This window comes from Neoarius graeffei, chromosome 12 (assembly GCF_027579695.1).
Source record: "Neoarius graeffei isolate fNeoGra1 chromosome 12, fNeoGra1.pri, whole genome shotgun sequence".
Classification (NCBI taxonomy): Eukaryota; Metazoa; Chordata; class Actinopteri; order Siluriformes; family Ariidae; genus Neoarius; species Neoarius graeffei.
The window spans coordinates 33,171,552-33,187,445 of NC_083580.1; the positions used below are offsets into that span (position 1 = coordinate 33,171,552).

Genomic DNA, 15,894 nt, shown 5'->3' on the forward strand with positions numbered 1-15,894 from the left:
TACTTCCATGCGCTAATGTCAATGCAGTATTAGCTTATTTGATTGCCCTATACTATATTAATAAAATGATTTGGAAAGTTTTCCCACATCATTGACTCAATATTGTGGAGCGTGTTTTATTTACAATAATATAAACTACTTCTGTACTTCTGGTCCTTGAGGATTGTAGGCACCCATTATGTTAAATCCTCCCTTAAGTGTCACTATGCCCACTAGGGGGCCCGTATTCCACACGTCGCACCGGGGCCCGCGGTGAGCTTCTTACACCACTGCCTATAGCTACATCAGTTTAGGTTACACTTTCATATCAACGTTACCTCTGAACATGGAGGGAATGTAGAATGCAGAGAAACTACAAGTAACCAAATTAGACTTGGCATCAAGCTGTCAAAAAGATAATGAATCAGTGAATGAAGACTGGGTCAGTCAAAAGAAAAACACGAGCAAGGACAAAGTGCAAAGACATGATGATTCTGTGTTTGAGAAAACAAAGCAGTGCAACTGGATCAATGTGGCCCCCAATATGAGATTAAAACTGTCCAGTTTGGACATTGCTTCACTGATCAGAATAAGCAGCATCATTCTTCCCATTAAGAGAAGGACAACAATGAGTGAGTTGGCTATACTATTTGTAAAACTGTCATTTCATTGGTGTGTAATTTGTAATATACTGTTGAAGTAGGCTCACTGTTTTTTAAGGTTATTTAGGGGGTTAGGTGGTCCACAAATCTTTTTTATTTTTTTAATGGATAAAGTGGTCCTTGGTTTAAAAAAGTGAGAAACACTCCTCTAAATTGACTGTAGGTGTGAATGGTTTCTCTCTGTGTTAGCCCTGCAATGATTTGGTGACTTGTCCAGGGTGTACCCCACCTCTCTCCTATAGTCAGCTGGGATAAGCTCCAGCTTGCCTGCAAACCTGTACAGGATAAGTGGTTACGGATAATGGGTGGATGGAAAATATGCCTGCATGTCCCAGTTGTTGCGATGTGATGTTGTGGGGGAGCTGCCTGCCTGTCTGCTTTTATGGTTTGTGTTTCAGTGGGCAGTGTCGCAGACCATTAGCGTGATTGGAGATGCCTGGGCCAGCGTTTCCTCACTATAAAATCCCACCCTTCCTCAGTCACCTCTCCCGCACAGCATTTTAATGCTTTGTCTCATGCTACCCCCAACATTCATCTATGCATGCATTTCTCTGAACTGACTTGACTGACTTTCACACTCCATGGTGTTTGGTTCTTTTGGTGATTGGGGTGCACTTGTTGGTTAAAATAAATTGGAAATTTATTGGCCTAATTTATTGGTCTTGTGTTTTTGTCATGGTTTTGAGCCAAATGATGACAGCAGTGATTGTTTCAGCTGGCAACAATTCTTTTAACCCTAATTGACAATGAGCAGCTTCTCATTTCTTAAATAACCATGTCAGAAAACGTGTCCAGTGGTGTTGGAAAAGATGTTACTGTATTTCAGAATGGTCAAATTATTGGCCTACATCAAGCAAAGAAAACAACTAAGATTTCTGAAACTACTGGAATTGGGTTAAGAACCGTCCAATGCATTATTAAAACCTGGAAGGATAATAGTGAACCATCAAATTCATGGAAAAAATGTGGTCAGGAAAAAGTCCATCACTGGAGATCACTTAAATGCTTGAAGTCGATTCATAAAAATCAACAGTAGAACTCAGTGATGTTTAATACTGAAAATAAGAGCATTTCTACATGCACAATGCAATGAGAACTCCCAGGATTGGGACTAAACAGCTGTGTGGCCATAAATCACTTGTTCATGAAGCTTGGACTCTAGATCAATGGGAAAAAGGTCATGTGGTCTGATGAGTCCAGATTTACCCTATTTCAGAGCGATGGATGCATCAGGCGAAGAAGGGAAGCAAAGCAGCCCTTATAAATAATCACCACTGTACAAGCCTCTCAAGACAGTGTTATGATCTGGGGTTGCTTCAATTGGTCAGGTCTAGGCTCAGCAACTAAATGACTGACTACTTGAATGTACTGAATAATAAAGTTAAATTTATATAGTGCCTTTCTCAAAACCCAAGGTCACTTTACAACTATAGGGAGAGAAAAAAGGCCACCAAATAAAGGTCAGGATAGTCATTCCAATGGTGTAGCAACCATAGTCCCATCAAAAGGCGCATGAAAACAAGTCCTGCACAGCTGTCACGCCACCGCCAGGTGACATCACTTGGAACACCACACCATGGATCTGCAAAGTGAGCACAGATGCACTGCCACGCAGAGCGCTGGTATGTCCTAAACCTCCTGCACAGCCGCCGCGACACCACCGAGCAACATCGCTTGGAACATCACACCAAGCACTAAAGCACTGCTGCACAGAGTGCTGGACAACCCCAATGTTAAAATGAATAACGAGCTCACTGCAGTCCATAGCTAGGAGCACACCCACAGTGAACCAAGGTCTGGAGGGAATTGACGCCCAAAACTGGGTCCGGAACTACACCACGACCAGCGGACAAAACACTCAAACAAAAACATCAAACTACACAAACACAAAAAAGAAACCAAAAAATAAAATAAAAAGCTCTGTTGAGAAGTGGCAGCCAGAATGCTCACAGCGTACTCTCAGCCAGAAACGGAAGACCAGGCCATCCCATCAATAGATTTTTCCTTCCCTGGGGGCACAGACATATTCCAGGACAACAATGCCAGGATTCACTGGGCTCAAAACATGGAGTGATCGAGGGAGCATGAATTAGCCACTGCAGAGCCCTGAACTTAATCCCATTGAAAGCCTTTGGGATGTGCTGCAGAAGATGTTGGTGGTTAGTCTCTCCCATCATTTATACAAGATCTCAGAAAAATTAATGCAACTCTGGGCACAAATAAATGTGACCTTGCATAAAGATGTCAAAACAATGACATGACGAATGTGTGCCATAATCAAAGCTAAAGGCAGTCCAATGAAATATTAGATTATATGACTTTTTTTTGGGGGGGGGCAGGCAGTGTATATTTCTATAAAGTTGCTTTGCAACAATGTCATTTGTTAAGTGTTATACAAATAAAATTGACTTGACTGACTTGGAGCAGGAACAGCAGTGTCTGTACTGAGCAAATACTTTTAGGTGACCTATACCGTACACCTCACACAATCTGCTACTGAGAGAGTGTGTATAAGTGTGTATAGTGTTTAATGGTCACCAAAATAATTGCTGATTTGTTACGCAAACACCTTAAGTAGATTACAAGAAGATAAATGCCTGTTAGAATATTTTGTGTTAATGTGCATGTTTCCACGTCTTGAAAGCTTAATCAGATGAATTAGCAGTCTTTGTGTGTCATTAATTTCTCCCTGTATCGACAGTAAACTTTTATTGTAGCATTGTGCTCTTGAGTAAACACCGTGTGCGCGCACGTGCCTTGTTTCCAGTGAGATTTGTTTCTAGACCTATTAATAAAATATGGTCTCAGGCCAGGTGTACACTGAAATTCTTTAAGAGTATCTTGGGGCATATTTTATCTATCTCCACCCACTACTGCAACTGTGAGGTGAAGACTGCCATCTGTTTTACACACACAGCTGCATACTGCATAAAATAAGCAACTCACAAGCAACTGTGCCTAGGCACATTGACATAAAACATTACTTTTCTGCCCTTACTCTCTAGGTTGGAAGGATGGCATAATTGCTCTCCCTTGTCAATCACAATGACACTAGTCAACCTTGGGTGTCTGTGAGATCATGCAAGCACATGGGGGCAGATAGTGCTGTCCTCTGAGTGTGTTACACCAGCCCATGATGCAACATGAGCAGCAGTTCAATAAGATGCCACTGGCTGGCTTTATGTGTCTCAGAGGAAGTATGTGTTAGCCTTCAGCCTCCTGGGATGGTAGCTGTTGTATGATACTCAAGTCAAGTCAGTTTATTTGTATAGCACTTTGAACAACAGACATTATCACAAAGCAGCTTTACTGAAAAATAAAGACTTTAAACATATTAACTAATTGTATCCCTAATAACTTTATGATGGGAGAGACTTGACTGGTTGATGGGAATTGGGAGGGAGAAAACTGGGGAAAATACAACAAAGGTGAGCACAGTAACTTTGAGTATTTCATAATCTTCTGGCGTACTACCCATTCTGATGTTTCATGTGAACCTTAACTGTAGTAGTTGACCTGTATTTACACACAGGGCCCACTGGCATTTAAATCTCTCTTAAACTTTGCTCCTGTAAATATAAACAATGATCCTGGTTGATCTCACTGCCCTTGATTGGCTGACTGGCTAATTGCATGAATGAGCAATGTTTTCCTGTTTGATGATCACAAAAAAATCAAATAATATTTAAATAGTGAAACATGTTTAATGTACACACACACTTTCTTACCTTTCTCTTTGATGATTTTCTTCCTGTTAATGGCAGTCTCTCTGTCTGCAAGCTCACCATCAGTTGGATTCAGCACTACAGAAATATAAGCATAATGTAAGCGTATACGACATGTTTAAGTGCATTAAGCAAGCTAAAACTACTTTATACACACACAATTTGGGCAGTTACCCAAAAATTCAGTTGCAGTATTTAGATAAATTTTTTAAGTGCTAAAAGACTATGTTTTGTTTGCTGATGATAATATCTATAACATGCATGCAACAGTTTTACTGCAGAAAGGTTAGAGTTTGTCCAGAGGAGAGTTCACTACCAAAATTATTTTAAGGAATCAAACAATTCTACATTTTATGCATGATATTGATATTCAGTTTCATCCAGGTTTTTTTTTTAATATCTACAAACACATATAGCCATGTTTTATCAAATATATACAGTGCCCTCCATGATTATTGGCACCCCTTTTAAAAATTAGTAAATAAGGGTTAGAAAAAATGCATATTTTAGTGACGTAGCTTCATCTCACACTGAAAAAAAGAGAAAAATCCAACCTTTAATTGAAATATATTTATTCAGAGAAAAACAAATCCCTCATCAAGAAATAATTATTTTCAACAAAAACACGTGGCAGTGTGAATGGTTGTTTGGCTCTGTGTGTCAGCCCTGTGATGATCTGGTGACTTGACTGGAGAGGCGTACCCCGCCTCTCGCCCATAGTCAGCTGGGATAGGCTCCAGCTTGCCTGCAACCCTGTAGAACAGGATAAGTGGCTACAGATAATGGATGGATGGATGGATGGATGAAAAAACATGTGGCACTATTCTTGGTACCCCTGGAAATTACAGTGAATGCAATGTAACTGAAGCATGTTTCCCATTTAAATTGTACATTTTTGAGTTGGAGTGTGTAGGAACTTTCAATCTGTAATCCAAGGCTTCCTGATTAACTGGGGTACACATATGAAGTGAGACAGAGGACAAATTCCCTTACTACTACTAATCCTCTTTGCCCCCCGGGGAGCATAGGGCCTCGACAACACCACGCCATCTGACTCAGTTCTGGGTAGTTCTTTTTCACCTCTGACCATGTCATGTTGTTATTCTTCATTTCTTCTTGTGCAGTTCTTCTCCATGTCTTGCGGGGTCATATTTCATTTTTCCAGCTGGATTCCAGTCCAGGGCTTGTTTGGTTACATTGGTTGGTGGTTTCCTAATATGTGACCTATCCAGCACCATTTTCTTTTCCTAATTTCCTCGATTATGCTTCTCTGGTTGGTCCTGGTGTTCACTTTCATTACTTTTGATTTCTTGTTATTTATCTTCAGTCCTGTCTTTGCTGCTTCTTTTACGAGGTGGTCTGTTTTCTCTTGCATTTGTTGTTGTTTGTGTGACAGTAGGCTGATGTCATCTGCAAAGTCTAGGTCATCTAGCTGTTCCCATAGCATCCACTGTATACCACTTTTGCCCATCTCCATGGTCTGTTTCATGACCCAGTCTATAACCAGGAGAAAGTTAAGTGGGGAGAGGAGGCAGCCCTGCCTGACTCCTGTCTTGACATTAATTGGCTCTGTGAGCAATTCCCTTAGTCATCCACGAATATGGGAAAGATAAAACACCAAATTAGGGTTTGTGTGTTGAACTTCATAAGTCAGGGAATGGTTATAAAAAAAAGCTACTCACCTGAAAATGCCCATTTCTAATATTAGGGCAATAATTAAAAAGTGGACATCAACTGGAACTGTTACAAGCTTGCCTGGAAAAGGACCCAAGTTTATTTTGCCCCCACATACAGTGAAGAGGATGGTACAGTAAGGGATGGGGGGAGGGAAATCCCCAAGGATTGCTATTGGTGAATTACAACTAAAAGTAAAATTTTGGGGTTTCCAAATCTCCAAAACCACCACCAGATGTCATGTCCATGCCAAGAGATTATTAGGAAGGTATGCTAGAAAAAAAGCCTGAAGTTTGTGAAACACTACTACAACTTTGAAACTATGGTCTGATGTAAAAAAAAAAAAGAGCTTTGTGGCAATAAACACTCAAGGTGGGTTTGGCATAAAAAGAAGGATAGCTATAATGAAAAGAATCCTATCCTGACTGTAAAATACAGTGGAAGTTCTGTGATATTTTGGGGCTATTTTTCGACCAAAGGCCCTGGAAAACTTGTTTAGGCTACATGGCATCATGGTCTCCATGAAATACCAGGACATTTTAAATCAAAATCCGGCTGTCAAGAAACTATAACTGGATTTTCATTTGATCTTCCAGCAGGACAATGGGCCGAAGGATATGTCCAAATCAACAACAAAAAAAAAAGGTTAACTGATCACAGAATCAAGCTTCTGATATGGCCATCTCAATCCCCTGAGAGAGAGATTGATTGATGGATTGAGACATGAGTGTTTTACTGGAAAAGACACCACTCACATTTTTCAGATGAACTACATCTGGGCATTGAGTAAAATATTTTCCAATATTTTCACTTGTGAGGATATTGATGAATTGTTTTGATTAACTTGCATAGTTTTTGTTTATCAGGGTGTCTATAGAATAAAAAGAAAAATTAATATTTTTAAGAAAATTTAATTTATCTTCTCGTGTTGAAAAACACAGTTTTGATACAAAATACATCCTGGACCAGAGTAACATATTTTCCAATATCTCCGCTCATGGATGATGTCACTTCCAATGTTTTCCTGATGATTTGACGCACGTTGTCAAAATGATGAACCAGTTCAAAATTAAAATCCTTTTGATTAACTTGCGGGGTGGCATGGTGGTGTAGTGGTTAGCGCTGTCGCCTCACAGCAAGAAGGTCCGGGTTCGAGCCCCGTGGCCGACAAGGGCCTTTCTGTGCAGAGTTTGCATGTTGTCCACGTGGGTTTCCTCCGAGTGCTCCGGTTTGCCCCACAGTCCAAAGACATGCAGGTTAGGTTAACTGGTGACTCTAAATTGACCGTAGGTGTGAATGTGAGTGTGAATGGTTGTCTGTGTCTATGTGTCAGCCCTGCGATGACCTGGCGACTTGTCCAGGGTGTACCCCGCCTTTCGCCCGTAACCAGTTGGGATAGGCTCCAGCTTGCCTGCGACCCTGTAGAACAGGATAAAGCGGCTAGAGATAATGAGATGAGATGATTAACTTGCATATTTTTTTGTGGATGTGTCCATATAATAAAAAGAATATAACATAGTGGCATGAAGATATGAAGTTTATCTTCTCATGTTGAAAAATATTGCGCTCGTTCACTGTGCTCACTTGTGAAATATGTTCAACACTCAAAAATAGATTGTGCACGCACGCTTTCCCCAAAGTGCGGGGACACAAAATCAATAACATAAATTGAACAATGCAGAATACTTTCCACACTGAAATATCTCCAATTCCCCTCTGAAAATGAGTAATAACTAGAGAAATAGGACAATATTGTAATTTATAGGTCTAGACTATCCTAGTACTCAACACAGAAAAGAAAATAAAGGGTTTTGCTGCATGCACTGACTGCCATTCGCAACCAGACATAAAACCACATTCTAGGTGCTGGTCACTAGGTGTTGCTGTTGCGTGATTTGACCTTGATTCCTCCTGGAATTGGAAAATGAAGGGGCGGGTGATGAAGCATTTTCATTTCAAATTTAATTTTGCCCTTTAAATTTTGCCCCTTGTATATTTGACAAGGTAAAAAAAGCAACAAATGTTATTACATTTGCTGCTTTTTTTTTTTTTACCTTGAATTGTGCCTAAATCAGCCCTTGATGCCACCAGAATGCACCATTTGAAGTCTCAATTTCAAAATGCTCCCCCAGACCCCCTATATGTGTGTGTATGTATGTATGTATATATGTATAGAGTTTAACTCAGATCCCACGGATCTACATTTAAGGAAGGTTAAAGAATGGGGGGAGAAATGGCTCGGTAAAGGTCAGATCAGTCTTGATATAGCCCAGTGGGTTATAGACATCAAGGCCAAACCGGGTGTGGCCTTCGGTAATGTTAAAACCCATAAACCGGATAACCCACTGCGTCTTATTACTTTGTGCTGCGACACGGCTATAGAGAGACTATCTGCCTTTATCGAGTTCCACTTGAAGCCTCTTGCCCAAGGGCTACCATCATTTGTTAAGGATACTACTGATTTGCTCAACAAAATTGAAAATATCAATAAGGTGGGTCCTTTTCCCCCCAGACACCCTACTAGTATCATGGGATGTAATTTCTGTGTTCCCCAATATAGACAATACATTAGGTTTAACTGCAGTTGAGAAGGCCCTTGATTCTAGAACAGTCCTGCAGCCCTCTATGGAATGCCTCTTGGAAGCAGTAGAAATTTGCCTTTTACACAATAACTCACAATTTGGTCAGTTTAATTTTTTGCAATGCATGGGTACTGCTATGGGCCCCAAGAATGCCTGCAGCTATGCAGATTTTAGCCATGGGTGAGATTGATAACCTGGCTAAAAATGGTCACGCGATCAAACCCTTGCTTTGGCTGCGCTATAGAGATGACATAGTCGACATCTGGGTGCATAGTCAGGATAAATTACATGAATTTACGGAATACATTAACAGGTTGTACCCTATCATTAAATTTGAATTGTTTTTTTCTGAGCAAAAGCTCAATGTATTAGACCTGACCCTGCACCTAGTTGATGGTTTTGTTCAGACAGATGTCTATTCGAAACCTACCGACAGTTACCTCTATCTTCCCCCCACTAGTTGTCACCCTGAGCATTGCAAGCGCGCCATCCCTTACAGCATTGCATTGCGCCTCAAATGCAACTGTTCTAGTGAGGGCTTTCTTAATCGCAGAAATTTGGAATACAAGAAATATTTAGTTGATCAAAGCTATGACCCTAACCTGGTCTCTGATAAATTTGGTCAAGTAGCTTCTCTCCCTAGGAGTGAGTTACTTAAGCCTAAGGCAATTAAGTATAAGCATAAGGTTACGCCCTTGGTTACTGACTTTAACCCCAACCTTCCGGATATCGGTAAAATTTTGCGGAACAATCTCAGCTTTTTGCATTCCTCTACTTTCATGCAAGAAGTATTTCCAGAGGGTAGTGTTATTTCGGCTTTTAGAAGGCCTAAAAACCTTAAGGATATTCTGGTGCCTTCTAAACTCAAGCGTGGTGATACGGAAGTCAATAATCAAGAGCGTGAACAAGGTTGCTTTAAGTGTAACAAAAAATGTGATTTATGTAATAACTTTTTCGCTGAGTCAAATTTTTTTTGTCAGCTCCATAATCGGAAAGAAATACAAAATTCACCAGCATCTTTCTTGTACTTCCTGCAATACAATATATTTAGCAACTTGCCATAAATGTAATCTCCAATATGTTGGCTCTTGTACTACAGAGTTTAAGGTACATGTTAGCAACCATAAATCTAGTATGAAAAACAACAAAAAAACATGCGAAGTAGCCAAACATTTTAATCAGTCTCTTCATAATTTGAATAATTTTGAATTCATTTGTATAGAAACAATAGTTAACGCCGCTCAAGATAGCTTAGACAAAGTGCTTCTAAATAGGGAAGCGTACTGGATGTTGCAATTGTTTACTTTAGCCTCTTATGGGTTAAACAAGCGAAAAGAATATAAATCTAAAAATTGCATTCTTTTTAACAATACTTAATTATTAAATTATGTAATTAATAGTTTATTTTTGTCTTTGTCCTTTATTTAAAATTTTAAAGAATTCACAACTTTGTATATATAAAACCAAGCCCATAGCACTATGTAATTTTTTAGTTTTTTATGACACTGAAGAAGGCTGAAGGCCGAAACATTTGTCGAGAATAAATTTTTAATTATGTTCAAAAGTTGGGTGTCAGAGTGAAATTTTTCTATTCTACATATATATATATATATATATAATGTGTGTGTGTGTGTGTGTGTGTGTGTGTACCCAGGTGCTCAGGGCTCTGTGGATGTGGAGAGCTGGACACACTGCTGCTGGCATGGGAAGAGGGCTGTGAACCTGGACGAGGGTCTTCCTCCAGAGAAGGAGATGGAGATGGACTGTCCTGCACACACTCCTGGCACACACACATAGCGCCCACTGACTTTTAAATCACTCTTATCCTTCCTCTTGTGTTAACTTTCTGTTACTATCCCTTATGTTAACGGATTGGTTTTGATCCGTGTCTTAAATCAGTCAGAAAATACCCTCAAAACAATGATTGAGGATTCAATTTGTTTCTTAACTCTTTGTGACATTGTTAGGCTTCCTTATCCATGAAAAGATTGATTTTAATATTTTTGGTGTGGCCCCCTGGGCCCTTCTTTTTACAGTATACCTCTTGTTTTGTAATAATAAAATGGTAAAATGAACCTCAAGAAAATTCTATAAATAAATAAAAAAAAGGTTATGTTACCTGACTATTACTGGGAAGTATTAGAACACATCTTTAAAATAAATTAGGGGTTTTTTTTAATTATAATAATATTAACTATAGTATCATCTGTGGTGTTATGGGTCAATTTTGACCCATATATATTTACTTCAAGAAAAAGGATTTTTTTTTCAAAAATAGAACTTTAATACATATACAAAATGACAAAATGAAAGAAATACAAGTCCTAGAACTACTAGAATACAAAAGAAATCAAATACAATTTCCAAAAAAAGTCTTTGTGTGCAAGTACAGTACATACTAAACACATACATACAGTATGTGTTTAGATGCATGTGTGGCAAAAAGTGACACTTTTAGTGTGTTCTTTGCAGATATATTTTTTTGCATGAGAAGCACAATACAATTGTCTTCCTGTCATTGCTAGTGCAGACCTGACACCTCTTTCTTTTGGAATCAGGTGGCCTCAGTAGGGTTGTGGCTGTGCTGGTTGTTGTTGAGGCAGGGCTGGCTGAGAAGGATGCTGCAGCTGATACTCTTTGTGTTGCTGATGGTGTGGACAGAGTGATAGGTGAACTCTGCAGCTGTCTGACAAAGGCTGCAGCAGTTGGTTCTCTGGGCACCCGTTCCCTTCGCTCAATGTGCGGCTTGACAAGGGAACTTCCTAGCTCCTCAAGAAACATTCTCCGCTTTTTTTTTTTTTGGTTGAGTTCCACTCTAGGTGAATGTGGGTCCACAACACAAATGCATTGTATGCAGACACATCTAGGATGTTATAAAGCACAGCCATTGGCCATCTCCTGGTCATTCGCTGGCAAGTGTAGGTGGCAGTCAGCTTGTCCCGGTTGTCCACTCCTCCTTTGTTTTTATTATAGTCCAGGATAATTATGGGTTTTTTTGTCACTTCCTGATGACACAGCTGTGTCTTTGTGAAAAGTGGACATAAGTATCACACTCTGTTTTTTTTTTTTGGACAATATGAAACAACAGTGGTGGTGTCTGTAAAAGCAAATTTTGAAGAAAGTGGAGCCCTGTCCTTCACCTGCAAAATTTCAGTGGGCAGCTCAGGTTTATTTATTTATGTTTTTATTGTGCCCACCATGGTAAGTTTCCTCCTGAGAAGTTCTTGTCCAAGGTCATAGCTGGTAAAAAAAAATTGTCACACATGATATGTAGTGGAAATTCATTATTGGCCCTTTTCCACTACCCTTTTTCAGCTCACTTCAGCTCACTTCAGCCCGACATGGCTCGCGTTTCGACTACCTCAGAGCAGCACGACTCAGCTCACTTCAGCCCTACTTAGCACCCAAAACTCGCACGGTTTTGGAGTGGGGCTGAAGCGAGCCAAACCGAGCCGAGTGGGGCTAGGGCGTGAGGAGACACTCCCCTGTGCACTGATTGGTGAGGAGGAGTGTCCTCACATGCCCACACATGCCCCACGAGCACGCTGGGATCTGTAAACACCGTAAACCTGGAAGAAGAAGAATTACGAATTACGAGAATTTCTGTGCCTCGCCTCATCTATACGCTCTTGCCAGTATCTGTTGGCGTTGTCGGTGACAACAAGCCACAGCACCAAGACCAGCAACACTAATGACTCCATGTCCTCCATGTTTATTGTTTACTATCCGGGTCGTGAGACTACCGCTTAAAAGGTCACTGATGTCACTGTTAGCGCCGCCTAACGACATCACGTGACGTCCACCCACTTTCGCTAACTCCACCCAATGTGTCCACCCACTTCCAGCCAGCACGGTTCAGTGTGGTTGTAGTCGAAATGCAACTCCAACAGCCTCACTCAGCTCGACTCAGCCCAACTCAGCATGGCACGGCTCAGCCCAACTCAGCCGCGTTGGTAGTGGAAAAGCGGCATATGTCTGACTATTTAAGTATTTTTAAGTTAGTTTCTTAGACAAGGATTTTAAGATCATTACCTTGTTAACAGTTTCAGTGTGAATCTTCCACCTTCCTCAGAACTGTCACCAGATATCAGGTGGTGACGTGCCTTATCAGCTGATTTTACGTTACGGAGGCGTGAACGTCCCGCCCAATTTGACAGGTAGTTCACGCCTCCTGCTGTCAGGTCGCTCCCCCAGGACGGCGCTCCAGGTGTGCGACAGCGCATACGCTCCCTCATCCCGCTTTATCGTCCTTTGTGCCCGCTTGCGTATCTCCACTGCCTCTAAAATCCAACGCTGGTATCTATTTTCTTCAGCGCGAATGACTCTGGCCTCTTCCCAATTCATTATGTGATTTTGTCATTTGCAGTGGTCTGAAATGGCTGATTTTAGGTTTTCTTGGTGTGCTTTTTCTTTTTCGGATCTTGTGTCTTTTTGTTGTTTCTTTCTCACATTCTATTTGGTGTTCTTTCCTTCGTGTATGGAAGCATCTGCCCGTTTCACCAATATAGACTTTGTTACATGAACGGCAAGGGATTTCATAGATGACATTGCATTTGTTGTCCGGTTGTATTTTGTCTTTGGGGTGAACTAGCAACTGTCGGAGGTTCTTGTATGGTTTGACCGGGGTGTTGATATGGTATTTCCTCATGGATCGTTGGATGCGTTCTGTGACTCCTTTTATGTATGGTAGTGTGACAAAGCCCCGGTTTGTTTTTTTGGTGTTTTTTCTTGTTTGTTTGTTTTTTCCTTTGTTTGTGTCTGTAGTTTCCCTTTTCGGATTGCCCACGATGGATATTGGCAGTTTTTTAATGCCTGTTGGATGTGTTGGTCCTCCTCCTGTCTGTCTTTCTCCTCTGTGATGTTCTGTGTTCGGTCGTATAGTGTTCTGATTACTGACATTTATGTGAGCGATGGGATGCTCAGATGTCCAGAGAAGATATTGGTTGGTGCATGTCGGTTTTCTGTATGTTGTAATTCTAATGTTCCCTTCTTCTGTGTGGTGTATTTTTAGGTCCAAAAAAGCTATTGTCTTGTCCATTTCCTCTTCGTGTGTGAATTTGATGTTGCCTGTCTTGTCTATGGAGTTTAGGTGATCCGTGAGTTGTTGCGTGTGGCCTATTTTGGTTATTTCGAGGATGTCATCAACGTATCGTTTCCAGAAAATGGGTTTGCAGTCGTCCGGTGCTGTTTCTATGGCTCGAGTTTCCAGATCCTCCATGAAAAAGTTGCATAGAGTGGCAGATAACGGGTCCCCCATTGCAAATCCCTCTTTTTGTCTGTAAATTGTGCCTCTGAATTGGAAATATGTGGAAGTCAAAATGAAATGTAACAGTTTTGTTATATCCTGCTGTAAGTTTTGTGCATTTTTTCAGGGTTCTGTCTGCTTTTAACTGGTTTTCTACTATGTTGAGTGGGTTTGTGACCAGTGTTTTTGTAAAGAGGGATATGATGTCATATGATACAAAGATTTCATCCTTTTTTATCTTGATTTCCTTTCATTCTTTCTCCAGTTGTCCGAGGAGTGGTTTGATTATGTCTGCAAGTGTCTTGGAAAGGTTGTAGGTAATTGATCCTATGCTGTCTACAATGGGTCTTAGTGGTGCTCCGGGTTTATGAATTTTCAGTGTGCCGTATATCCGGGGGGTGATGTTTGCTGTGGGGATGAGGTGGTTGTATATTTGTTTATCGATTTTGTTGTCATCTAGTAACGGTTGCAATGGGGGACCCGTTATCTGCCACTCTATGCAACTTTTTCATGGAGGATCTGGAAACCCGAGCCATAGAAACAGCACCAGATGACTGCAAACCCATTTTCTGGAAACGATACGTTGATGACATCCTCGAAATAACCAAAATAGGCCACACACAACAACTCACGGATCATCTAAACTCCATAGACAAGACAGGCAACATCAAATTCACACACGAAGAGGAAACGGACAAGACAATAGCTTTTTTGGACCTAAAAATACATCACACAGAAGAAGGAAACATTAGAATTACAACATACAGAAAACCGACACGCACCAACCAATATCTTCTCTGGACATCTGAGCATCCCATCGCTCACAAAATGTCAGTAATCAGAACACTATACGACCGAACACAGAACATCACAGAGGAGAAAGACAGACAGGAGGAGGACCAACACATCCAACAGGCATTAAAAAACTGCCAATATCCATCGTGGGCAATCCGAAAAGGGAAACTACAGACACAAACAAAGGAAAAAAACAAACAAACAAGAAAAAACACCGAAAAAACAAACCGGGGCTTTGTCACACTACCATACATAAAAGGAGTCACAGAACGCATCCAACAATCCATGAGGAAATACCATATCAACACCCCGGTCAAACCATACAAGAACCTCCGACAGTTGCTAGTTCACCCCAAAGACAAAATACAACCGGACAACAAATGCAATGTCATCTATGAAATCCCTTGCCGTTCATGTAACAAAGTCTATATTGGTGAAACGGGCAGATGCTTCCATACACGGAGGAAAGAACACCAAATAGAATGTGAGAAAGAAACAACAAAAAGACACACAAGATCCGAAAAAGAAAAAGCACACCAAGAAAACCTAAAATCAGCCATTTCAGACCACTGCAAATGACAAAATCACATAATGAATTGGGAAGAGGCCAGAGTCATTCACGCTGAAGAAAATAGATACCAGCGTTGGATTTTAGAGGCAGTGGAGATACGCAAGCGGGCACAAAGGACGATAAACCGGGATGAGGGAGCGTATGCGCTGTCGCACACCTGGAACGCCGTCCTGGGGGAGCGACCTGACAGCAGGAGGCGTGAACTACCTGTCAAATTGGGTGGGACGTTCACGCCTCCATAACGTAAAATCAGCTGATAAGGCACATCACCACCTGACATCTGGTGACAGTTCTGAGGAAGGCAGAAGATTCACGCTGAAACTGTTAACAAGGTAACGATCTTAAAATCCTTGTCTAAGAAACGAACTTAAAAATACTTATGTCACACATGATGTTGTAACCCCGCAGTCCAGTAGTCATATCCAGGACTACACGTTTTCCTTGACTTTATTCAGGGATGCCACTTGCAGGTTTGCCTGTGTAAATCTGCAGATTCCATGCATAGCTGGTTTTTGCATCACAGGCTGCCCAGATTTTTATGCCATATTTGCCTGACTTACTGGGCATGTGTTGCCAGAAGGGGCATTTTCCATGGAAAGGGACAAAACGTTCATCTACTGTCACCTCTGGCCCTGGGTTGAACATCAGTGGAAGGAGCTGC

The 15,894-nt window shown here is 41.0% G+C and overlaps 1 protein-coding gene across 1 annotated transcript in view; it reads right to left on the reverse strand.

Moving 5' to 3' along the window:
• Positions 1–15,894, reverse strand: part of dacha (dachshund a) — a 954,430-nt gene that overhangs the window by 176,355 nt on the left and 762,181 nt on the right. Inside the window, exons 6-7 of the mRNA XM_060935796.1 lie at positions 10,273–10,402; positions 4,370–4,444 (exon numbers count right to left, since the gene is read on the reverse strand). Coding sequence (XP_060791779.1) covers positions 4,370–4,444; positions 10,273–10,402 — 205 coding nt within the window. The remainder of the gene's footprint in view (positions 1–4,369; positions 4,445–10,272; positions 10,403–15,894) is intronic.